This window comes from Urocitellus parryii, chromosome 4 (assembly GCF_045843805.1).
Source record: "Urocitellus parryii isolate mUroPar1 chromosome 4, mUroPar1.hap1, whole genome shotgun sequence".
Lineage (NCBI taxonomy): Eukaryota > Metazoa > Chordata > Mammalia > Rodentia > Sciuridae > Urocitellus > Urocitellus parryii.
In genome coordinates, this window is record NC_135534.1 from 79,859,728 (window position 1) to 79,885,985 (window position 26,258).

General features: G+C 34.4%; 1 protein-coding gene across 1 annotated transcript in view; it reads right to left on the bottom strand.

Moving 5' to 3' along the window:
• LOC113177799 (N-acetylated-alpha-linked acidic dipeptidase 2-like) overlaps window positions 1-20,134 on the bottom strand; it is a 39,944-nt gene extending 19,810 nt beyond the window's left edge. Inside the window, 11 exon segments of the mRNA XM_077797305.1 lie at window positions 334-416; window positions 503-622; window positions 867-952; window positions 5,754-5,852; window positions 7,226-7,319; window positions 11,773-11,959; window positions 14,278-14,403; window positions 15,226-15,329; window positions 15,741-15,772; window positions 19,104-19,215; window positions 20,053-20,134. Coding sequence (XP_077653431.1) covers window positions 334-416; window positions 503-622; window positions 867-952; window positions 5,754-5,852; window positions 7,226-7,319; window positions 11,773-11,959; window positions 14,278-14,403; window positions 15,226-15,329; window positions 15,741-15,772; window positions 19,104-19,215; window positions 20,053-20,134 — 1,125 coding nt within the window.
• Between the last annotated feature and the right edge of the window lie 6,124 nt (window positions 20,135-26,258).

Sequence of the window (26,258 nt, forward strand, 5' to 3'; positions counted from 1 at the left end):
TTAAATAAGCTTTCCCAGAAGACCTCCAAGGAAAATTTGAAAATTAGTTTCAATTTACATGTAAAAAATGCTTCCTAATGTTGAAGTTACTGATTTTATTTTCACAAAACAAATGCAAATAGATTTGAGTAGATTTGTTTGTTGACTAAGAGGCTATTGTGTTTTGCCAAACTAATAAGAAAGTAGAAACAAATTCTATTTCTTAAATTCTCTCCAATCATTCTCCAAATTAAAACCATATAAAGTAATGGAGTCTAGCTGTGCTGATCCTGAGATATATATTTGTTCTTTGTTGATCAAAACAATAACAAGAACCTTGGCCATCTTATTTACCTCAGCCCATTCTGTAGAACCCAGCAGTCCAAATTCTTCTGCATCCCAACTGGCAAAAATGATAGTTCCCCTAGGTCTCCAGCCTGTAATCATTGTTAAAATACAGAGTTAGGTACACCTGCCTAGGAATAAAGGAAATATAAGGAAGTCACATTCTCTTATCACTTACCTCCTCTTATCAATTTTCCAAAACTCTGAGCAATTTCTTGCAAAACGGCTGTCCCAGTAGTTGGGTCAATACCTCCAAACACCCAAGAGTCACGGTGCCCTTCCGGAATAACATACCTGTCTGGAAAACAAAAACTTTGAATACATTATAAATATTTGTAATGTATGTCTTCAAATTAAACTTCCTCCTGCTTGAGTTTATCCCACAAAAAATAATCAGCAAAAAGTAAAACCTTTAGAGTTGTACAATTTTTTCCAAATTTAGTAGTTGCAAATAATTCAGAAAAATATAAATTGAAGAATGAAATTTATGTTTTCTTACACTTAATCTTTGTAAAAACTGCTAAAAGAACTTGATGACTCACCAGGTTCGACAGATCCTCTAATAGTTCCAATTACATTGTAAATCCTTGTAATTTTATTGGTGTTATGAGCTTGCATTCTAACTTTCCTAGAATTTTAAAAGGAATAAATTACCTCAAATATGGTATTATATTTACAGTTTTACAGTTTTCTTCCAACATTTTTTTAGTTGTCAATGAACCTTTATTTTACTTAGATATGTGTGGTGCTGAGAATTGAACCCCGTGCTTCACCCATGCTAGGCAAGTGCTCTACTACTGATCTACAATCCCAGCCCTTCTTCCAACATTTTATTATGAAAAATCACAAAACTACAGAAAATTAAACAAGAATAAAAATATGTATATCAATCACCTATATTCAACAATCTTTAATATTGAATGCTCTGTAAGGGAGTTGCTTTGTAAGGAAGTTGCAGACATTGTGACAATTTACACCTAAGTATTTAAGCATGCAATTTGAAGTCAGTTTTTCAAAACTACCTAATATTTATATTCTTCCTTCTCAAAGCTGTATTATGGATACTTATTTACAATTCTAAGTAGTCTATTAAATATCTTGGGCATTTGTTCAAAAAACTTTAAATACATCTTACTTTAAGTATTAAAACATTAATGAAGACATCCTATTATTAATTAATAAACAGAAGGAACATAAGCCTATTATTTGAACATTTACCTTTATAATCTATGATGGTGGTCCCATAAGTTTATAATACACCTGAAAAATCCTTATTGTCTAGTAAAATTATAGTTGCTGTAATGTCATAGCCTAACATAGTAGTCATACATTTGTGGAGATGCTGCTGTCCACTAACCTATTGCACTGCCAGCCATATAAAAGTGTAGCATGTGCAATTATGCATAGTACATAATATTATTTTTATCATTTCTTTATAGAGTATACCTTCTATTTATTAAAAGTAAGTTGGTTATAAAATACTATTCCATGTTACACTGGCAGAAGCCTCATAAATCTTGTGTTTAATGCAAGTCAACTAGGTTTGTCTAAGTACATTCTCTAATGTTCAAGCAATAATGAAATTGCTAATATGCATTTTTCAGAAAATATTCTCATATTGAGTGATGCATGACTATATTAATTATATTAATTCCTACTGTTCAATAACTTTCTTCAAGACTATGGAAGTAATCCCTAGGTACACAGTTGAAGAACTGCCTGAGTGCTTCCTGTGAGAACCATGATAAATTCTGTTAAATGAAAATTTGTGAAGCTCCTGCTAAAATGCACAATTACATAATAAAAATTTTCAGACTCTCATTGTTGATTCTGATTTTAAATAGTCATTCATGAATATAAACTAACCAAATTATAAAAAAAGCGAAAGTACAATCAGGCTCTGCCAGATAGGAAAAAAAAAAAAAGTTTCATGAATCCAGAATGACATAGGAAAATGTTGAGCCATTTTTTCACAAGAGAACATAATAAGCTTTTATTTATTTGGGGGATGGAGGCACCAGTTGGTTTCAATTTGTGATTATTTTTAAATGGAAGAACAATGAAGCTGTCAAAACCTGTATATTGTTAAGTGCAGATTCTGTCTCCCACCAAATTACAGTGTGTTTCAGAATACACAATTAATCCACATGCAGCATTCAACTAAAAGTACCATGGAGAGAAAACTATTCAATGATTTTTACATTTTAAGGCATTAAGTAAAGTATTTTTGCTACTGAGAGATAAAAATTCATAACACAGCTGGGGTGCAGCTCAATGGTATAGCATTGCTTAGTATGAGCAAGCTCCTGGGTTCAATAACCAGCATCAAAAATGATAATGAGGATGATGATTATGATAATATATAAATACAGAAATATTGTTTAGCATGTTTCTAAAAATATGATCCTAAAATATATGACTAGTAAGAAGCTAAAATTTATTGATATTATGTCATTAAACTAAGATAATTAAGAGTTAATGTAACAAATGAGAACTGAAGAAAAATGTTAGTCCAAACATGAAAACAAACATAGACCATCTGCTCAGACTCTCAAAGAATCTCATCTAAGTCTTTAATCTTTATATCTTTTTTATTTTTAGTATTTTTGACCTCCAGAGGTATTCAAATGAATATCTGTGAGCCAGGTGTGGTGGCACACCCTTGTAATCCCACCAGCCTTAGCAACTATTGAGGCCCTAAGCAAATGAGCAAGACTAAGTCTCAAAATAAAACCTTAAAAGGGCTCAGGATGTAGCTGGGTTCAAAAAAAAAAAAAAAATCTGCATGTTTATCCTATCATCACTGCAAACTCAATGCATCCCAAACAAACTGATCTCTGGGATGTAGGCTCCATAGGATAGGGCTGTTTGCCTCCTCTGTTCATTTCTGAACCCCAAGATCCCAGAATGGCACCTGGAGTTTAGTAAATGTTCAATAATATTTGTGAAATGAATGAATATACTCCTGTAAGGGAAAATTGGGAAAGATGCTATATCACTCATAATGAATTTCTCTCATTTATTATTTTCAACTAGACTATTTTGCAACTCTGTACCACAAATAATTCATGTCCAATGAATTGGTATCTAGTGAAGTTTCATCTGAATCCTCCCTTATTATGAAATATGCCAGCTTTCCTACTGTTAAGTATATTAATTACTCGTGATTAAGTTTGACATTCCTGATGAACTGATATATTTTGGTATTATCTGTAAATTCTTCTTTGAACCCATTCTTTCTTTTGGAAGGGTACCAGGAATTGAACTCAGGGACACTTAACCAGTGAGCCACATCCCTACTATTCTTTGTATTTTATTTAGAGACAGGGTCTCACTGAATCACTTAAGGTCCCACTAAGTTGTAGAGGCTAGCTTTGAACTCAAAATCCTCCTGCCTCAGTCTCCAGAACCTCTGGAATTAGAGGTGTGCACTGCTATGTCCACGTGAACCCATTCTTTTTTTAATTTATTCCAGTACTGGGGACTGAACCTGTGGCCCTGGGCATGCTAGGCAAGTTCTCTACCACTGAATTATCTACTTGGCATTTTGAATCATTTTTAACATAATTCTGGATTTTTTTATTAACTAAAGTTAAATGAAATCTGTAATACATGTTCATTTACATCCATCTAATAATCAGTTTTTAAATTATCCTTCATTATTTTAAAGGTCCCTTTGAAACAAACGGTAGATTCATCTTGAATGAGTTTCAGTTGAAACTCATTCTTCATATTTTCTATGGCTCTCCCAACTTTGCTAACATGCCATATGTCTAGTTTTACTTTTTTCCTTACAGGTTTTGTGTTTCATTTATGTTTCCTCTTTGCTTAGATCAGAATAAGCTATTATTCACTGGTAGCAGCAATGATTAGAAATCTCACTTTATATCTTATCATTTGGTTATCTAAGTGAATCAATGAATTCTGAAGATCTCTGTGGTAGGAGAGATAGGAAAGAATCTAGTTTTTAGGAATTTTTAACATTGTTCATTGTGCATTGTAAACTCAAATCCATCAGAAATTTTGTATCCACAGTGGAGAACAGTGTATTTGATATCTAGACCTGGGATTTCTTATGTTTTTGAGTTTACTCTTGAACTATGACTGAAATTATAGAACTGAAGTTATGTTTTGTGTTTGTATACTCTGGTTTGTAAATCAGATAGATTTTTACTTTTTGTTATATTATGTGATTTTTTTCCCTTCAGGAGACATAAATAAACTAAATAGTCTCTTAAATTAAAGGAACTCTATAGTGATTGATTATAGAGATTAATAAACACAGAAACTGAATGCTTCTGAAGTTCCTATCAAGGAAGGAAATTGAATTTAACCTAGTACCTTAAATTTCAAAAATTTCAAAACATTCTATCACACTGGGCATGGTGGTGCACTCCTATAATCCCAGTGACTCTGGAGGTTGACACAGGAGGACTGGGAATTCAAAGCCAGCCTCAGCTACTTAGCAAGGTCCTAAGCAACTTAATGAGGCCCTGTCTCAAAAATTAAAAAATAAAAAGAGTTGGGGATGAGACTTGGTGGGGTGGTTAAGTGCCCCTGGGTAGAATCCCTGGTACCAAACCAAACAAAACAAAACAAAAAACAAAAACAAAACAAAAAAAGCAAGCTATGGCATTTCTGATTTACCAGTGACTTTTTCCTCTCCTGCAACATTTTAAGTGACTCAAACTTCTTAGTTCTAATCATGCAGGGCCATTCCACAAACTCTCTCCAAGTTCACACGGTAGCTAGCATTTCCTGCCTGCCTTGAGCCATTTGGAAATTTTTATTCTTTCTGTAGATCTAACTCAACAGATACATTCCACAACACTCCTCCTCTAGAATGATGCTTTCATGTGTTCAAAACAATGAGTGTATTGTGCTTTATAGTAGCTACATGATCTATTCATTTAAACTCACTTAATATACAGTAAATAACCAATAATTGTTGGCTCCTTTCTCTGTTCTCCAATATTCCCTCCCTTAACATAACCTAATGTTTCACATACATATATAACATTCTGAAAGTTATTGGGAAAAAAATTTTTAAACTTTAGGTGAAAGGAAAGTTTAAAAATTATTACTTGAAATGTTAAGTCTATAATTCAAATACAGTAATTGATGAAATTCTGAAACTAATGCTAAAATATTACTATAAAAATTCATTGATTCATGGTGCTAGGGATGTGGCTCAGTCATAGAGTGCTTGCCTTGCATGTGTGAATCCCCTTCAATCCCCAGCTAGAGGGGGAGGGGGGGGATTCAATGGTTCATTCTGTAAGTTCTTCTTAAGTGATATAAAATGATAAATTTTTCACTAGTGACAATAAGAAAAAGATATAAGCAAAATATGCCTGGTGGAACAGTTATCTTCACATTTCCATTGAAATATAAAACTTTTCCAAGTTATTAAAGTAATATAAAAATACCTGAAAGACTCATTCCCTGTAAAGCCAGGTCCTACATTGTAACTCACATTAAGAGCTCCCTTCCAGTTCTTATCTGGTGGAGCAGTTCCTCCCAAGTGGCTGTCAAAAGAGAATGAGATGACAGAAAAAGGCTGAGTATCACCATTTCCATGAAAAAAAAAATCAAGAAATTCATGCTGAGGCAATATTTCACTCTACAATAAGGATTATTTATTGACCAACTTGTCCAAACCCCTTTTATTCTATATTCTGAGGAGCTTTTTTTCTAATGAGAGAGCCATAACTGGAGCAAATAAGTAAAATACATAATATTTTGGTGCTAAGAGCTGAGGAGGAAAAACATATAATAGTGAAGGCAGATGGGAAGCAAAAGTCTCCTCACCCTTGATCTTACTTCTGTGGGGACACAGTGAGTACAAGATATCCAACATTAGGAAATTCATAACTGGGTTAGGAAGAAATGAATTTTAAAGAAGCTGTCAACTATGTAGTGTGTACCCATAAAGAAATCATGAAGTTGTGCCGCAGTCTGGCTGGGCACAGAATCACGAGCCACTCAAGCAGGAACAAAACTTTATTTTTGAAAATGCTGCCAATACCCTGTACGCGTCCGGGAAGCAAGCCGGTCCACCCATGCAGTCTGTCCTACCGGAACCGGGGACCAGGACCTCCCCCGGAATTCCCTCCTACTGTCCTTTCCCAACCAATGGGAACTCTCCAGGAGTCCAGTAACATGAGTCCTGTAGCAGGCCAAGGGGAACAGCAGGAGTCCAATATCCATATGAATGTAAATCTTAACATAATCATATCATCTCAATGGCTAGCTGGCGTCACCTTACAACCAAAAGTGCCATGCATCATATTACTTGGCTATGGCTCCTAGCAAAGTTGTTCTGGCAGAAACATTTAAACAATGGGTTGGGAGATACATAAAGAAACTTCAGTTACAGAATACAGTATGAGCAAACATTAATTGGTGTTTAATATATTCTAGACACTATGCTAACTAGTATAAATTAATGACAACCCCATCAGGGAGAAAATTTACTGTCTTTGTTTTATAAATAAGCAAACTGAATCAGAGAAGAATCAATTGGTCCAAGATCATACATCTAGTAAGTGGTAAGCATGATTGTATTTCTAAACTACAGGTTGGGTATAAATAAGTATTTATTGAATATCTAAGTAAATTCAAATACCTGAAAACAAATCTCAAACCAGTATCCATTTTTATCTTTAAACAAATCTTTGCATTTGAGAATTTCATTTAGAGCTACCAGAGCAATGTTTTCTTATTTCCTAGTCACTAAACTGACTGCTCCTGTTATGGAATAGAAGTGTGTTCCATCATTCCTACTTCAGGAATTATTTTGATACAAGACTTTACTTTTAACACAATTGGGTTTTATTGGTTTTAGATGAGAAAATGACAAAATGTCTTCCTCTCATATCCAACTAAAAAAACTATATACCGTAGTAATATTTCTGCATCATTATGTCCAATAGGATGTACAGGTATTTTCGGGATTCCAACTCCTTCTTCAATATTTAGTCTGAAAGTATAATCTGCAAAATCAAGTACATAAATGAAAACAATTGAAGAATCTGAGCAAAAGCTATGTAGGAAATATCTGTATTATTATTATAGCTTTGCTTGCTATACACATTGTTTTCTCAGTACTGGGGATTGAACCCAGAGCTTCACCCATGGTAGGTCGGCCCTCTACCACTGAGCTATATCCCCAATATTTTTCTCATTTTATTTTCAGACAGGGTCTACCTATGTTTCCCAGATTAGCATCAAACTTTTAATCCTCCTGAGTAATTGGGATTATAGGCATGCACCAACATGTCCAGCCAATTTTGCTAGACATTTGCGATTATATAAAAATTAAAAGTCCCCTGAAACCAAGCTATTTTTTTATTATGGCCTATTAGATTCAACAGTAAGAATTAAGTTGTTTACATTTTAAGGTAAAACTAATTGTAGGGTTTATAGATTCTCAACTTTGTTTTGACATTTCACCTAATTCTCTTTAACTTACAAGAATTTTCTTTAATTTCCTGTAGGATATTTTGAATCCTTCTTTGAGGAGTTTCAGTTAACTAGATGCCTAGAAAATGTATCTCAGATTCTAAAACTATAATTATTGGGAAAAATTGAATTCATAAGGTCTTGGGAAATAAGAACAAATATTTTATTCAAACAGTAATGCATTATTCTCTTCAAAGAAAGACAGAAACTATTGAAATCCTTAAAACCATGTAAGAACTTTTGGCTTTCAGCCAAGATTGAAGAAATGTTTCAAACAATGTAAAAATGACAAAATAGATGAAATGATTGTTTTGCCAAACAACTATTTCTTATTAGATATAGTAATTGAGTATTGAAACAAAAAGTTTAACAATATATCTAGAAATTCAGTAAATATATAACTTAAATAGAAGTATCTATCTATTAACTTGGCCAAATTGAAATTTATAGAATACTGTATTCCATTTTTTTTCAAATACATATGAAATAAGTGTGATACACTATATTTTGGACCATAAAATACATCTCAGTATCCATAAAAATCATAAAAGTTATATTCTCTGACCACAGTGAAATTAGAAACCAACATTAGAGAGATACTTGGGAAAACCCTGAATATTTGAAAACTAAATAACATAATAACAAATAATCTATGGGTTAAAGTAGAAATGCAAACTAACATGATAAACTATTTTGAACTAAATAAATAAAAACGGTATATCAAAAGTTGTAAAAGACAGAGCAGTGCTTAGTAGAATACTAGCACTAAAACACCTATCTTAGGAAAAGGACAGGTTTCAAACAAATGAAATCAGATTCCAACTTAAAAGTTTAGAAAAAGAAGAAAAAATTAAAGTTAAAACAATAGGCGAAAGGAAAAATTGGAATAAATCTAAAAATATATGAATCAAACACAAAATAATAGATTTAAAAATGACACTGAAAGCTGGTTCTTTGATAAGATCAATAAAACTAATCAATCTCTAATAAGACAGATAATGAACAAAAGGGGAAATATAAATTGTTAAATAAAAAATAAAGGAGAAAATATCATTATGGTCTTAGTAGACAAAGTTTAAAAAAATAACATGAGTATTATGAAAAAATTCTACACTCTTAATTGTCTGACAAATTCAATAAACAAAATCCCTGAAATGAATTACCAAATTTCATTCAGGACTAGATAGATAACCCGAACAGTCTTATGCCTACTAAAGAAATTCAACTGGTAGTTAAAACAGAAACAATTTCTACAAATAAACTTCAGGTCCAGAGGAATTATGGGCAAATTCTATCCCAATCTCTATAGACAAAATTTAACCAATTCTATATAAATTCACACAGAAAAATAAGGAAAATGTAAGTGTCCCATTCTGGAATGGCACAATAATATTACAAAAACATTCACAGACCACTTTACAATATGACCATAAAGAAAATATTCTTAAGAAAAGTTTAGCACACATGAAATAAAATAGAAAAATCAAAATAAATTGTGATCAACTAGTTTATTACAGGATGGTATTGGATTAGCATAAAAATATCTGTATGGATTCAATGAAAGCATTAATAACATAGGATTGCTCAATATACAAAGAAAAAGCATTTTAAAAAACCCAATATAGGTTATTGACAAAAACGTTAAGCACATAGAAATGACCTCCCTCAGTCCAACAAAAACAATTCATTAAAACCTAGAGCTAATGTCATATTAAACAAAGAGTTGACTAAGTTGGTACATACCTGTAATCCCAGCTACTTGGGAAGCTGAGGCAGGAGAACAGAAATTTTGAGGCCAGCCTAGGCAATTTAGCAAAACCCTGTTTCAAACTAAAATTTTATAAAAGCACTCAGCATGGAGTTCAGTGGTAGAGTGCCTGCCTGGTATGTGAGAGCATCTAAACTCAATCCCCAAAATACTCTGCTACCAGAGAAAGACTGAATGTTTTCCTATAGAACAAAAACAAAGCAAGGATGTCTGCTCTAACAACTGTGTTCCACATTGTAAAGAAAGTGCTTACTGGCCAGTACAATAAGGCAAGAAAAAGAAATGACACATACAAAAATTAGAAACAAAGAAAACCGTATTTATTTGCAAATGATATAATCATCTATGTAAATATGCTAAGGATATAATCATCTATGTAAATATGCTAATGGATTGTAAAAACCTTAAAAATAATTAGTGAATTTAACAAGTTTGCAAGGTAAAGGGTTAAGTTATTTTTTTCTAGAAATATAATAGCATTACTGTATATTGGTAATGAGCAATAGGACTTGAGATTTAATGTAATTTACAATAGTACAAAATTATGAAATGCTTATGAGTAAATCTGACAAAAGATGTGCATGATCCATACAGTAAAACTATAAAACATTGCTGAGAGAAATTAACTAGTAAAGAGTTGTACTTTTTTCATATATCAAAAGATTCAAACATTTTAAGATGTCAAATCTCCTCAAATTGATCTACAGATTTCTTTTAAACTCACAGAAAAAAAAAAAATGTCTGTGGGATTCCTAATTTCTGGGAAATTAGAAACCTAGCTCTAAAATTCACATGGAAAGGACCAAGATGTGACAATAACTTTAAAAAACAAGCGTTGTAACTTAGAGGACTTACTTAAAATCCAGAATTAATAGCCACTGCCACATAACTACTGGCAAGGATATAAGAACTGGATTATTAGGTGGAATACAAAGTAGAGCAGTCTTTTTGGAAAACCAATTTGAAAATTTCTTTATAAGTTAAATATCAATCTGCCGTCTTATTCATCCATTCTTCTTCTAAGTATTTACCAAACCAAAGAGAAATAAATGTATGCACACTGACACTTACTTGTAAACTTGTTCATAGCACTTTTATATGTAAAAGTTTCTAAAAAGAAACAATCCAAATGTCCCTCAACAAGTAAATGGATAAACCAACTCTGGTATAGCCAGTCAATGCAATGTTAGTCAGAAACAAACTATGACAGAAATGCCAACATGGATGGATCTCAAAATAATTATGCTGAGAAAAAGCAGAACAATGGTTGCCTAGGCATTGGTATTGAGAAGGCAAGAAGAGTAGACAGAGAAAGGAAGAGTTTGTAAAGATGGCTTTACAGGGCTGGGATGTGGCTCAAGTGGTAGCGCGCTCACCTGGCATGCACGCTGCGTGGTAGCGCGCTCACCTGGCATGCACGCTGCCTGGGTTCGATCCTCAGCACTACATACAAACAAAGATGTTGTGTCCTCCAATAGCTAAAAAACAAATATTAAAAAATTCTCTCTCTCTCTCTCTCTTCTCTCTCTTTAAAAAAAAATGGCTTTATACATGTCAAAACTTCAAAATTGACATTTAAAATAACACTAATAAAAAAACCTCATTGGTATTTCTAAAATACAAGTGAGTGATCTAAAGAAGCATACAATCCTAGATAACTTAGAAAATGTAAATCCTAGTTTGTTAAGAGCAATATTACTTTGGGTATGAGGAGCAACATTTCTGAAACTCTTGTCTAGTAAGGGTAAAAGGAGAATACCAACTGAATATTCCCTTCCCATGCCTACATGTCATGAGAATTCAAACTAAAAAATAATGCAAAGGCCAAGTGCAATGGCACTCACCTGTAATTCTAGTAACTCAGAAGGCTGAGGCAGTAGGAGTGCAAGTTTGAGGTCAGTATCACCAATTTAGACCTTAATTAACTTATTGGGACCTCATGTCAAAATAAAAAGATGTGGGAATGTAGCTCAGCAATTGAGAGCCCAGGGTTCAATTTCTAGCGCCAAATACATTCACACATACACACATACATATATACTACAAAGGCAATTATTTTGAATTCCTAGTATTAATAATCCAAAATTACATAATGCATACATTTTTTAGTTATTTTAATGTTATTCTACAGATACTTGCTTTTTTCCCCATCTAAAACAGCAAGGAATCTTTTTGCAAAAATGGTACACTGACAGGCTCATAGGCTCATCCATTACCTTTAGCTGCATAGCCTGGAGTGAGAGGGTCACCAGCACCATTCAAATTTAACACATTTCCTCTCTGCACTGCAGTTCCAGGAAGGTTCCAGCCTTTGGGATATGGCTGTACCCCAGGGGCAAAGTAGTCAGCTGGATATGAGTACAAGATGATTCCTATGGCTCCTGCTAACATGGCATTTTTAACCTGTGTGAGGAAGGTACAGAAATGGCAAATTACTATTTATATAAAAAATCATAATGTAAGGAAATTTAGACATTGCACTTGATTATGCCATTACCTATTTAGTTCTCTTTGCTTTGAAGACAGTTCCCCTCTTTGTAGGCCTCACACATGTGAAATATTCTATGGTTTCCAAACCTTAAAAATTAAAGTCTCCTTTCTTCTATGGATTTATTCTTTGTATATATATTTATTGTAGGGAAGATCATAGTGTATTAAAATGTCTTTTAAATATCTGTCTTCTCTACTAGACTGAGGATATTATTGAGAAAATACATCATGTCTTAATTTTAAATACCCACCCTCCAAAATCTCACACATCATAGAGTAAGCACTTTACAAATATTGGTTTAATTAAACTGACATAAAATTTTATGCAAAACAGTCATAGTGTATGAAGAACTTCTCAACCTGTTTTTCAAAAATATTTTGAACAATGTAAATTGACCAACAATATGAAAATCTACCGTTTTATTCAGATTTTTCGCTGCTGTGACTAAAGGATTTGACCAGAACAACCCTAAGGAGGAAAAGTTTATTTGAGCGCTCACAGTTTCAGAGGTCTTAGTACAGAGAAGGCTAGCTCTATTCCTTGGGCTTGAGGTGAGGCAGAACATCATGATGGAGTGTGTGGCAGAGGGAAGCAGCTTGCATCATGGTGGTCAACAAGCAGAGAGAGAAACCCCAGCTCCAGATACAAAATATATATGGTATAGCCACACCCTCAATTAACAACTTCCTCTAGCCACACCCCACCTGCCTCTAGTTACCACTCAATTAAATCCAATTAATTTATTGATTGGGTTAAGACCTTCACAATCCAGTCACTTCTCCTCTGAAACTTCTTGCATTTTCTCACAGGTGAGCTTTTGGGAGACACTTCATATCCAAACCATAACATCTACCCTGCGAGGTACTAAATCTTTCATCAGCAAAAGTATTATAGCAAAAGATTATCAGTCTTGATTAACTAAAAGAGATCTCAATATTCAGAAATCATTTTGCTGTTATCAGTGAAAATATAATCTGACACAATTTGGGGGAAACACTGTTATCATTATGCCTGTCAAAATGCTGTCTGAAGCTACACTATTATTTAGCCACTCCATTTCCAAGATTCTATACTATAAAAATGTTCATACAGATGTTTGAAGTGTATATGGACAAGAATGTTCACAATAGAATTATTTGTACTAGTAACCAATTCAAGATAAGCACTCGATAACAAAGAAATGGTTGAATACACTGCTTTTCATTCCTACAAAATATTATGTTACCACTTAAATTAGTGAGATATTAAGATATAGAAATTACTAAAACCAGCTATTACCCTAAGTGCTTTAAAACATAAAGTCAGTTAGCACTAGTGTGGCAGAGGGAAGCAGCTCTCATCATGGTGGTCAACAAGCAGACAGAGAAACTCCAGCTCCAGATTCAAAATATATATCCTATAGCCATACCCCTAATTAACCACTTCCTTAAATTAGTGAGATATTTATTAATTTATTTGCAGCACAGGCAAGGCAAGAATTCTACCACTGAGCTAGTAAGAAGATTGTTGTGAAACAATCTGAGTTTCACTTTGAGATTGTTGCTATAATTAGCATCCCATTTTATATATGAGGAAATGTTGGCACAGAGAGGTTAAGGATCTTGCTCACAATAAAAGATCAGGGGCCCAGAGGAGAGCAGACCCAGGTGGTAAGGATTCATGGACTATACTCTTAAAGACTATGTTACATGACTTTCCGTGTAATGATATGAAAGAATATCCAAGTCATGGCTGAGTGAAATTATAAAGTTATCCAACATACAGTGGATAATGACCTGTGTTTAATAAATAGTAATTAGATCTATATGTATTCTTATATATTATAATATATAACTGATGTTATATAATATACTATATATTAAATATAATTACATCCATATATGTGTGTATAGTAAATATATAGAGGTATTTTATATATCACAGAATTAGGTTTTTGGAAAAAGCTATTAAGATTGATTATATCTAGCCAATGAAGTTGAATAATGCAAGGCAGATTTTTATTTTTTAGTTTGTATGCATTTCTTCAATTAATTTTTAAAAGATATTATTCTTCTAATAAAACTCTTTTCCTTTATGGACATATGAGGTGAATAAAAAATAAAATTTTCTGTGTACCCATGGCAAGTAGAAAAGAAATTTCAAAGCAATTTTGGAAACCATGAGGCAAGCTGATCATTTACATCCACAGTATCTGTCCCCGTTCCTTCCCTTTAGAAAAGCTCCACCATACTTTATTTCCTCTGAAGATCTTCTCATATCTTGCAATAACAATCTTTCCAGTGCAGTTAATATTCATCTCTCTTTCTAGTTTGAAAAAGTCTTCAGTACGAGCATAGTTCACATGTACGAGATCTCCCTACAGAAAAAAGAAGAAAAAAATACCACTGCTAAAATTAAAGAAAAAAAATTTAAAATAAATGTGTTTCACAAAATTGCACCAGCAGAAGGTTTTTGTTTTGTTTTGTTTTTTTTTTCTTTTTTTGTTTTCTTCATTTTTCTCTATACTGGAGATTGAACCCAGGGTCCTGCAGCATATGCAAAGCAAGAATTCTACCACTGAGCTACATCCTCAGTCCTTTTCTTTCCTTATTTGGGATTAATAAATATGCTATTCTATAGAATATTTTAGAGAAACTATCAAAATACTGAAAAGATTGGAGAAAAGGCAATCAGTAAGACATATTTTAAGTAGTGTGGTTTCTTTTGAAGAATTATCAGTGTGTACAGTCATAAGAACTAGAGTAAATGTCATTTAAAACATTCACAACTATGTTTAATTTCCAAAATAACATTAATTTAACTGCTCATATGGTATGTAAATTCAGATTAAAAACAATGGAAATCAATTTATAAAAACATCTATTACCCTTGCTGAATTGAAATCATCTTCAGAAGTTTCTTTGTTATTGCAAAGAGTGGCCTCTGCCTTACTGGGGTCTGTTTTTAATGTATTTGTTTTCTTTTTTGTTTTAGGTAGTCTTTTTTTAATTATTCTTTTTATTTTGGGGGGCATGCATAGTACTGAACATAAAACAATAGGTGAGTATGTTTAATCTCCAGGTAAATTCCTTGGTTTTATTCCTCTACATAGTTTTCATACAATAAAGAAAGTTTTAAAAGCTTGAATTAAAAATAATAGAGATAAATAAAACTTGAATTAAAAAATGTTTTACTTTACCTCTGGCATGCCTTGGGCTGAGAAAGCATTATAGGGAGGTACAATATTTGTCACAGTCTCATATCCATCTGGAGGTGGTTCAAGATATGATGTTTTGAATACCTAGCAAGAAGTAAAGCATGTCAAGCTAGAAGATTAATTCCAGGTTATTATTAAGGTATAATTAATTTTTTCCAAGTATAGACTTAATAAGCATCCTAGATTCCATAATTAAGTAGGTAAATTCTACTGACAATAAGAAAGAGCTCTATTATTTTTTTTTTCAAAATAATAAAAACTTTTATAAATGCATGTAGTTCCAGACAATTAAAAGCTACCATACAGTGTAAAATGACATCAAAGTTGGACAGGGTGTCATGTGCCTGTAATCCTAGCATTCAGAAGGATGCTACAGGAGGACCACTTGAGTCCAGGAATTTGAGACCAAACTGGACAACATAGCAAGACTTCATCTCAACAAAACCGAAAAGAACAGGACTTCAAAGGCAGGACTCTTGGTTGGGGATGTGGTTCAGCGGTAGAGTGCTCATCTATCACGTGTGAGCCCCTGGTTTCCATCCCAAGCATGAAAAAAAAAAAAAAATGCTAACAAAGGTAGCACACTTGTGATTTTCATTTCATGACTTTTCCTTTCAGCCTCCTTTGTGGTCCCTTTTTCTTTCATTTTTATTTGAATGTTACACATATTTTATCCCTAGCCCACCACTTGCCTTATTTTATATTCTGTGAGAGTTCATTGACTAATAAAATTTTGCCAATAGCTGTTGTGCTTATGTTGTCCAGACTCATATATTAAGAGCCCAAATAGTCACCTTCTTAGTATGCATTTCTGTATTCAGTCATACACAAAGGAAAGAAAAGCCACTCTCAAGGATGTACTTAATCATCATGAAAACTATTAATACATCATTTATCACCATATGTATGGTAATATATCCAAGGTAATAGAAAGCAATATAATATGATATATTAACATAATATATTAAACATACTTTATATATTACAGCAAAGTAATAGTAATAAAAATTTCAAGGTAAGAGCCAGCACCAAGGTTTACTCCTGATAACTCATGTAATTTTTCTAGGTGCTTTCTTTTGGACACTTCATGATATGCGGCAGAGGTCAATAATGTTAACATTTTACCTGTTTTTTGTTTTTTTTTTTAAAGAGAGAGTGAGAGAGGAGAGAGAGGGAGAGAGAGAGAGAGAGAGAGAGAGAGAGAGAGAGAGAGAGAGAGAGAGAGAGAGAGAGAATTTTTAATATTTATTTTCTAGTTCTCGGCGGACACAACATCTTTGTTGGTATGTGGTGCTGAGGATCCAACCCGGGCTGCACTCATGCCAGGCAAGCGCGCTACCGCTTGAGCCACATCCCCAGCTCCTGATTTTTTAAGTTATACAAATTTAAACATGTTGTCTCATTTCAAAAGATAGTCTGCATTTTATAGCATTTTACCAAATGAGCAATATAGACTACAAGTGATAGTCATCCCATTGCCCACTCATTCTTTTTCTGTGTCTCCAAAAAGCATGTCAGAACAAACATTTTGAATTAGCTTCCTGATATCTGATGTACATTGGTCATAAATTAGCTCAAATTTCCCAAGAACAGTATAGCTGTTTTTATTCCTCATTATTGCTAATTCTAATTCATCCATGGGAATTAATATGGAATTGTGTGATCTCATTAAACCACAGCATGGACAAGGAGGAAATGTATCATGGAGTATGCACTTCAGTCTGCATATTGATCTCTAGAGTTCAGTTGAACTCTCAGAAGAAGAAAAATAAAGAATATAGGGGAAAATGTCTTAAGAAATAATGAACAAAATCTTCCTAAGAAGGAAAGAAAAGTCTTTTCAAGAAATTTTACAGGAATAATTGACTATTTGTATTTAAGATTATCATCAATCCTTAGATGGCACCATATCAAAAATTAAGTCGATTTGGAACATTGACCTTAAATGTGCAAACTACCATTCTAAAACTTCTAGAAGAAAATATTTAAGACAATAGTCTCATAGACAAACTTAGATAAGACAGAAGAAGTAGGAAGCATCAAACAAACAAAAATTGATTAAATGAACTTCATTGAGATTAGAAATTTCTGATCTTCAAAAACTCCACTATGAAAACAAAAGACCAGCTGCAGTAGAAAATATTTGTAATACATATGATTAACAAAGGACTTAACCCCAGAATATGTATTGGAAAATATATGGACAGAAACTTTATAAAAGAAGATATACTAATGTCTAATAAGAACATGAGAAGATGTTTAATATCATGAGTCATGAAGAAATGCAAATTAAAATTACAAAAATATATCACTATTCAACAATTAAATTGGTTAAAATCTGAACAACTGACAATACTAAGTATTGCCCCAGATGTGGAGCCACTAGAATACTTACACTGATGGATAGAAATATAAACTGATATGACCACTTTTGAAATCTCTTTAGCCTTTTCTTAAAAAAAATCTAAAGGGCTGGAGGTAAAGCTCAGTGTTAAAGCACTTGCCTAGGATGTGCAAGACCTTAGGTTTGATCCCCAGCAAAACACAGAGAGAGAGAGAGAGAGAGAGAGAGAGAGAGAGAGAGAGAGAGAGAAGAGAAACACAGCAAATGCTTATCCTCCAACCCAATCATTCTAATAGAAATGAAAATATATATCACATGAAGACTTGTAACATTTATCTATATAAGCTTCTTTTACAATAATAAAAAGTAGAAGCAATCCAAATGTCCCTCAAGTATGCATTATAGCATTATAGAATATCTGTAAAATGGAATTCTACTCAGTGATTTAAAAAACAGGAAGGAATTAGTGACACATGCAACAAAGTGGGTCAATCATTTTTATTTTATTTATTTATTTTTTTGGCAGTGTTGGGGATTGAACCCAGGGCCTTGTGCATGCCAGGTAAGCAATCTACCAACTGAGCTACATCCCTAACCACCTGAGTGAAAGAAGCCAGACAACACACAGAACGTGCTATGAACACCACATTTATATAGAAATTTTAGGATATGCAAATAAATCTATAGTGATGTAAAACTGAACAGTGATTATGTAGGGTTGGGGTGAAGGGAGGAACAAACTACAGAGGGTATGCTAGAAATATTTTGTATCGTGATTGAGGCAAAGGTTTGTTGCATACCACAGACATCTGTAAAAACTCTGAAGTTGTAGCTATTATAGAAATCAAGATTACTTTATGTAAATTATCTTTCAATAAAGCTGATTTTTAAAATATCACTTCTTTGAAACAGCCTGAACAAAGAAATAAATGTTATGCTGATTGCTTTCAACAAGTTCACAAATATCACTCTGAATATCACTCTTAGAAGATGGAAGATTGGCACTGATCATATTTTGTTTTCATGTTGCCCTATTTTTGAACCACAAATTTATATTAGCAAGAGAGGATGAAGGTTTAACCTGTGGCAGACAGAATCTGAAACACTGATCTCCTTTTCACTAAATCACTGAGCAAAGAACAAACTAAGTGAATACAGTGTGTAAAAAATAAATAAAATTGCTGATTCAATTCAGGCTACTGATTACATCCACAGTGAGGAACAAAGAATAGCATTCACTTGCAGCCCAGAGCTGCATGAAGTTGAAACATCCCCCAGTAAGCCAACAGATACTTTTTCTGGAGGATGAAATTAGGAAGAAAGACCTACTTCTTAACAAGTTACGGATTTCACACCAAGAGTGGTTTAAAGAGACATTTTAACTAACCGTAAATTAATGAGTAATATACAATTTCACACAAAGATTGTTCAACTGAATATAACCAGTTTTAATACACCTATGACTAAATAATACTTTAAATACTATGTTTAGAATAAAAATGCAAAACAAACCTACCGAAGAAATGATCTAATGTTTTCAGCTTTCATTTCTGACAACAGTTTCCCTTGTATACTTTGACCATGGTGTGGTACACAGATTGTTTCTTTGAGAGGCTTAAAAAACCAGCCTGTGGGGGGAAAAATACATATACATAATTACTTTTGACTTTATTAGAAGTAAAAACCAGCTGTGGTGCAGTGGTGTATGCCTGTAATTCCAGAAACTAGGGAAACTTAGGCAAGAGGATCTCAAGTGTGAGGACAACCTGGAACACTTGACAAGACCCTGACTCAAAAAAATGAATAAATAAAAAGAAGAAGAAAAGCAAAAACCAAAAAAGGCAAAAAGAAAAAGAAAAACTGATGCCTAACAAATAGCTCATAGTGAACTTTTAAAAAAAGATCCATATAAAATGCAGAAAACCTCCACATTCCTTTGTGTGCTGCAATTTTGAGTGGGTTAAAACCGGTTTTACTTGAGAGATGTGCTTTCCTTTCTTACATGTTTGCATCTCTGAGTTAAGGCCTTTCTTATTCTCGCCAGGGGATATAATTTGTACCAGTTCTTGACACACAGAGAGTTTTCCAAAATTTATGTATTTAAACGATAAGGAAAAAAAAAGTTCTTTGCAGTGCTTAGTCATATTAGCTAATAATTTTGACTCATTACTATTACTTGGAAATGCAAATAAATTTTTCATCCCTGTAAACAGTGACAGCCCTAAATTCTCTTTTCAAAGCCCACAATAAAAGCCTGAACTCAGTGAGTTTATTTTATTTTATTTTTTTCTTATTGCGGCCACAAATACATTCTGTTCGGTTTCTAGTTTGGGTGCAGTTTATGGAGTTAGCCTTGTCCTGAGCCGAACTAGACACTGGCCTGGGACAACCCACTGGCTCCAGCTACAGGCTTCCTTCCTTTACCTCCGCAGAGAGACAGCCCAGGGACTTGATTGTACACTCACCCACCAGAAAGCCCACCAGAAAAGATGCCAGCAGGGCAATCAAAGACATCCAAAGGTACAGACGGCCCCTGGACTTCGCCATGGCTTCTGTTCTGAGATCTGGGCGCCAGCAGCCCTCGCAAAAGCTCGGGGCTGCAGAAGAGCAGAGAGCGAGAGCCTTGAAAGCGGTGACCTCCCAGGCAGCTTTCACCGCCGCTGACCGCAGCTGACCTTCCAAAAGGCGGCTCAGCCCTGCCAGTGGGTCCAGAGACTAAGGAACAGGAGCGAGCCCCCAGCTTCTTCTGGCCCCTGAAGTCCCCAGGAACCCTGGCTGGGAGAGAGGAAGCCCTGCAGAGGGAGGGGGCACTCTTCCTGTTGACCTGCAACTTGCATTCCATGGATCCTGCAGTATCCCGGCAAAGTCTGCTGTGGCAGCTGTGGGAAATGTTCCTGCTGCCTAAAAGACTAAAGCACTGCTTCTTCGCCAATCCCATCCCATTTTCTTTAAAGGTGTTTAGAAGATTTGCAAACAGAACTCCTGCATCCATCCATCTCACCCAGAGGGAAATTTTAGGAATTTACAATGGGCTACTCATATGTAAGCAAAATCATTTTCTTTTTCAGCCAAAGCAACCTTTTTGCGTGGGATTGGAAGGAGATAGTACCTCCAGGACTATGTCCTACCTTTGCTGCATTGTCTGCAGTTCTAATGGCCTTAGACAAGGCATCTTTCTTTGTTTTTAACAAGTTATTACAAGCAAATGATTTATTTCTACCCAGTGTCATTGTTGGCTGATATATCTGATGTTTTTTTTTTCCTCTTAGAACTTTTGTAAAATCCCTAAAAGTTAACTTTAAAACAAACATCTTTATTGAACTAATTGCTTTTTTAGAATATTTATATATTGTTTAAAGCCCAACTAACCTCAGCTCCTTCAGCTACTGGCCCCTTACACATTCCTCAAGTGATTCTTCTGGTGTTTTTTTATTTCAGAGACAAACACCTTTCCATGAATATTTTCTTTAAACAATAAGTTGGTCCCTAACCCTATAGATACACAGCAGCATATACAGCAAGTTAGAATGAAATTATTGATAATGTGCAACAGCTGCTGAAATAATTATCCCCCTCAATCTTGGAGCACCCAGATGTATTTTATCTGTTTTACTAATAAAGAATATAGGGCTTTAAATAACTATCTAGTGTCAAACATTGGGACAAGAGTCTTCTCAATATGTAATATATAATATCTAATTTGATTTGTGCTTCACATAAACATTTTGAGGATCGCTTATGTAATTTGTCAATTTCTAGACCTTTGGCTATTTTTTTCTTCTGTTTTTCATGAAAACTTTGCTATTGCTGTATAGCTCTCAAAAGACATATGTAAATTACCTCTACAACAAAATTTTGTTGGAGAGAGAAGGTAGAAAGTAATGATTAAAATAGCTGCTTGTTAAATTAGTTTTTTCCCCTACTCCTATCTTTTTTAAAATTTATTTATTTATTTTGACTTTTTATACATGACAGCAGAATGTATTTCAATTCATAATACACATGTAGAGCACAATTTTTTCTCTGCTTGTACATAGAGTCACATCATTTATGTCTTCATATATGTACTTAGAATAATGATGTTCAACTCATTCCACCAGCTTTCCTACCCCTATGCCCACTCCCTTCCCCTCCTTCCCCTTTGCCCTATCTAAAGTGCCTTCATTACTCTCATGCTCCCCCTAACCCCCAGCCTTCATTATGCATCAGCATGCACATATCAGAGAAAACATTCGGTATTTGTGTTTTGGGGATTGGTTTACTTCACTTAGCATGATATTCTTGACTCCATCCATTTACCTGCAAATACCATGATTGTATGCTCTTTTAATCCTGAGTAATATTCCATTCTGTATATATATATATATCACAGTTTCTTTATCCATTCTTCAATTGAAGGGCATCTAGTTTGCTCCCATAATTTAGCTATTGTGAATTGTGTTGCTATAAACATTGATGTGACTGCATCTCTGTAGTATGCTGTTTTCTTAATACAGTTCTGTGGTGTGCAGTGTTGTGGCTGGTGATAGTCTTCATACCCTGTCCTGTGTCCCCAGGTGCAGGCTGTCACAATGAACACTACAGAAATGCAGAAAATAATTAGAAATTATTTTTAAAAATTGTACTCCAATAAATACAGTTCTATGGTGTACAGTGTTGTGGCTGGTGATAGTCTTCATATCCTGAAGACATCAAAGACATAGACAAATTTCTAAAATCAGATGATTTACCCAAACTGAATAAGAATGATATACACAAGTTAAACAGATCAATTTTGAACAATGAAACAAAAGACACCATCAGAAGACTACAACCAAGTAAAGCCTAGGACCAGATGGATACACTGCTGAGTTTTAGAAAACCATCAAAGAAGAACTAATACCAATACTCTTCAAATTATCCAATGAAATATAAAAAGAGGGAACACTTCCAAACTCATTCTACGAGGCCAATATCACCGATTCGAAAACCAGATAAAGACACATGAAATAAAGAAAACTTCAGACCTATATCTCTAATGAACATACATGCAAAAATTCTCAATAAAATTCTGGCAAATCAAATACAAAAACATATTAAAGTGATACAGCACCACAATCAAATGAGATTCATCCTAGGGATGCAAGGTTGGTTCAACTTCTGGAAATCAATAAATGTAATTCATCACATCAATAGACTTAAAGATAGAAATCATATGACCATCTTAATAGATGCAGAAAAAAGCATTCAACAAAATGCAGCACCCTTCATGTTCAAAACACTGGAAAAATTAGGGATAACAGGAACATATCTCAACATTGTAAAAGTTGTTTATGCTAAGCCCAAGGCCAACATCATTCTAAATGGAGAAAATATGAAAGCATTCCCTCTAAAAACTGGAACAAGACAAGGATTCCCTCTTCCACCACTTCTATTTAACATAGTTCATAATACTTTATCCAGAGCAATTGGATGAAAGAAATGAATCGAATACTGATAAAAAAAAGAACTCAAATTGTCTATTTGCTTATGACATGATTTGTATGAGAGCAGCTGTTGAAGGTCCTCTAAAAACTTGCAGACAAACAGTATTTCCACTGCTTGAACCCCAGGTCACAAAGCTACAAAGAACGCCATCTCCCTCTAGCCTGCCATCTGGATCTTCTACTCCTATCTTAATTATACTAATTGAAGTTTGACTAATAGAAAAATTGATGTATTATTTAGCAACATTTTCCAAATTGTCTAATTTTCCCATATAAAAATTAAATCACTGTTGGGCACAGTGGTACATGCCTGTAATCCCATAACTTGGGAGGCTGAGGCAAGAAGATCACCAGTTCAAGGTCAGCCTCAGCAATTTAGTGAGGTCCTAAGCATTTGGTGAGACCCTGTCTCAAAAAAAAATAAAATAAAATAAAAATAACTAGGGCTAGGGATGGTGCTCTGTGGTAAAGTATCCCTGAGTTTAATTTCTGTACCCTTCCCCAAAAAAGGTTGGTTTACTAACTCAACCAACACTTATTGAAATGCTATAGCATGCCACTCATTGTGCTTAATCCTGAAATTAGTATCATTTTATTTATAAAACCTACAATGTATGAGAAGACAGATAATGATTAAATAATTAAAAGTAACAGTTTCAAGAAGGAACAGTATTTCCTCAAATATGAACATTATTATGCCCTATTAGGCAGCATTTGTAATCTGTATCTTGACAATTCATTATGAAAAGTCCAGTTAGTTTGTTCAATAAGTCTTTGGCCTTTTGTTAATAATAGAATCTGCAAGCATTCAAATTTCCATTTTAATTAAGCTCATAACAGAAGGGGTCACTATCAAAAAATAGTTTCTAATTATTAACATCTCAACAAATATTTGCATATTGCAAAACACAATTAACAAAGCAACATTGTTGGTTGATATGAACCCTTTTCAGTCTTTCCTTCAAAGCTGGAAAGTGAACTAGAAAGGTATTCTATTGGAAAAAACAATCTCAACAAAACTACTTGACGTGCACACAATATTTTTCATCTTCCTTTGAAGACAATATTGCATTACTGTTGGAATCAAATATTTGTCATTCATCCCCAAGACCTTATAAATTCCATTTTCCCCAATTATTTCTAGTTTTAGAATCTGAGACACAAATTTTCCAGGCATCTGGTTAACTGAAACTTCTCTAATTCAAAATATCCTTCAAGAAATTTAAAAAAAGGGCTGGGGAGGTGGCTCAGTGGCAGAGCGCTTGTTTAGCACATGTGAGGCATTGGGTTCGATCCTCAGCACCACGTATCAATAAATAAAATAAAGGTCCATTGGCAACTAAAAAATTTTTTTTTAAAAAGAAATTTAAAAAATATTGTGAAATTAAAGAGAATTAGGTGAAAGGTCTAAACAAAACTGAGAATCTATAATCCCTATAATAAGTTTTTCTTTATAATGTAAACAACTTAATTCTTACTGTTGGATCTAATAGGCCATAGTAAAACAATTGTTTGATTTTGGGGGGAATTTTAATTTTTTATAAAATTTCAAGTGTCTGGGAAACCTGGCTGGACATGGTGGTATATGCTGTAGTACCTGGATATATATTTTAATGTTTACACTTAATAAAGTTCACACTTATCCTTTTTATAACCATACCAAAAAAAAAAAAAGCCTTAATTATCTAGGGAAGTGGTTCCTGGCATGAAGTCCCCAGACCAACAGAATCAATATCACTTGGCAACTTGTTAGCCATGCAAAGTCTCAGGTCAATCCTAGAACTAGTAAATCAGAAATGAAGCAATTTATGTATAGCAAGTACCACAAGTGGATTCTGATCATGCCAAAGATTGAGAAACACTGAAATGAAATGGCAGCCTGAAATGAAATGAAATTCCAGCTACTGTGGAGGCTGAGCAGGAAGATCATTTGAGTCAAGCCTTGAGCCAGGAAAGTTGTGACCAACCTGAACAATACAGAGAAATTTCAGTTTACAAACAAACAAAAATCTCAGAGATTTGTTTGTGTTTTAGTTATGTGAAGGTTTATTCTGTCATGTTGAAGCCAGATTTAAAGTTAAGTAGTTAGTGTAGTTAGGTAAATCAGGTCTAATATTGAGTAAGATCCAAAATGGAGGCCATGTTGAGAATGAATTCCAGGAAAAGCAGAACAACTCTTGGAATGTTAATGAAGTCCTGGAAAAACCCAAGGCCCAGAGCCCATCCCAAAGAAGTGTTAATGAAACAGCTCCCAGCAAACATAAGATGCTGACTCAAAAGTCCTTCCTGCCCAGATTACTTCTTTGGCCCACCTGTGCCCCACCCTGTGCCTTCCCACCTACAGTCCATCACTGAAAGATAACAGAACAAAGGATAGGAATGGGGGGGGGGAACCAGATGAAGACCTTAGGTATAAAAAGGGGAGACAACCGCACTTCCACTGATTCCACCTCTTGGGACCCCTTGAGAGAAGTCTTTTCTGCTGTCCTTTAATAAACTTGTACTTTCCACTCTGACCTTGCCTGAGCGCCTGGGCATGCTTCTCTGGGGTTATTCTTCAACATTGGGGGAAGCAAGGACTCAGCACCAGTCAACAGCGGTAACAATGTATTACTCTTGGGAGAACAAGAGATAAAAGTTGTATAAACTGCATGAATAATCCTCTTCTTCTTCTCTTCTCCTTCTCCTTCTCCTTCTCCTTCTCCTTCTCCTTCTCCTTCTTCTTCTTCTGTTTCTCCTTCTCCTTCTCCTTCTCCTTCTCCTTCTCCTTCTTCTTCTTCTTCTTTCTTCTTTCTTCTGTTCAAGGGGAGTGAATTCAGGGGTATTTGACCACTGAGGCACATCCTTTATATTTGTTATTTTGAGACAGAGTCTCACTAAATTGTTTAGGGCCTCACTAAATTTCAGAGACTGGCTTTGAACTTGCAATCCTCCTGCCTCAGGCTCCCAGCAGCTGGGATTATGGGATTACAGGTGTGCCCCACCCCACCCAGTTTAGATGAATCTCTTAAAGTTGCACAGAATAGGCTTCGACTGGGGCTTGGTGACAGTGTTTGCCTAACCTAGAGAGCTCTGAGTCCTGGTGGGCCCTGAGTTGAATTCATTCCCAGTAGGACTAAAAAATAAAAGAAAAAAGTGTTATAATTTCAATGTGGTTATGAGGCCTAACTATCCCAGTCAGTTTTTTTTTTGTTGTTGTTGTTGTT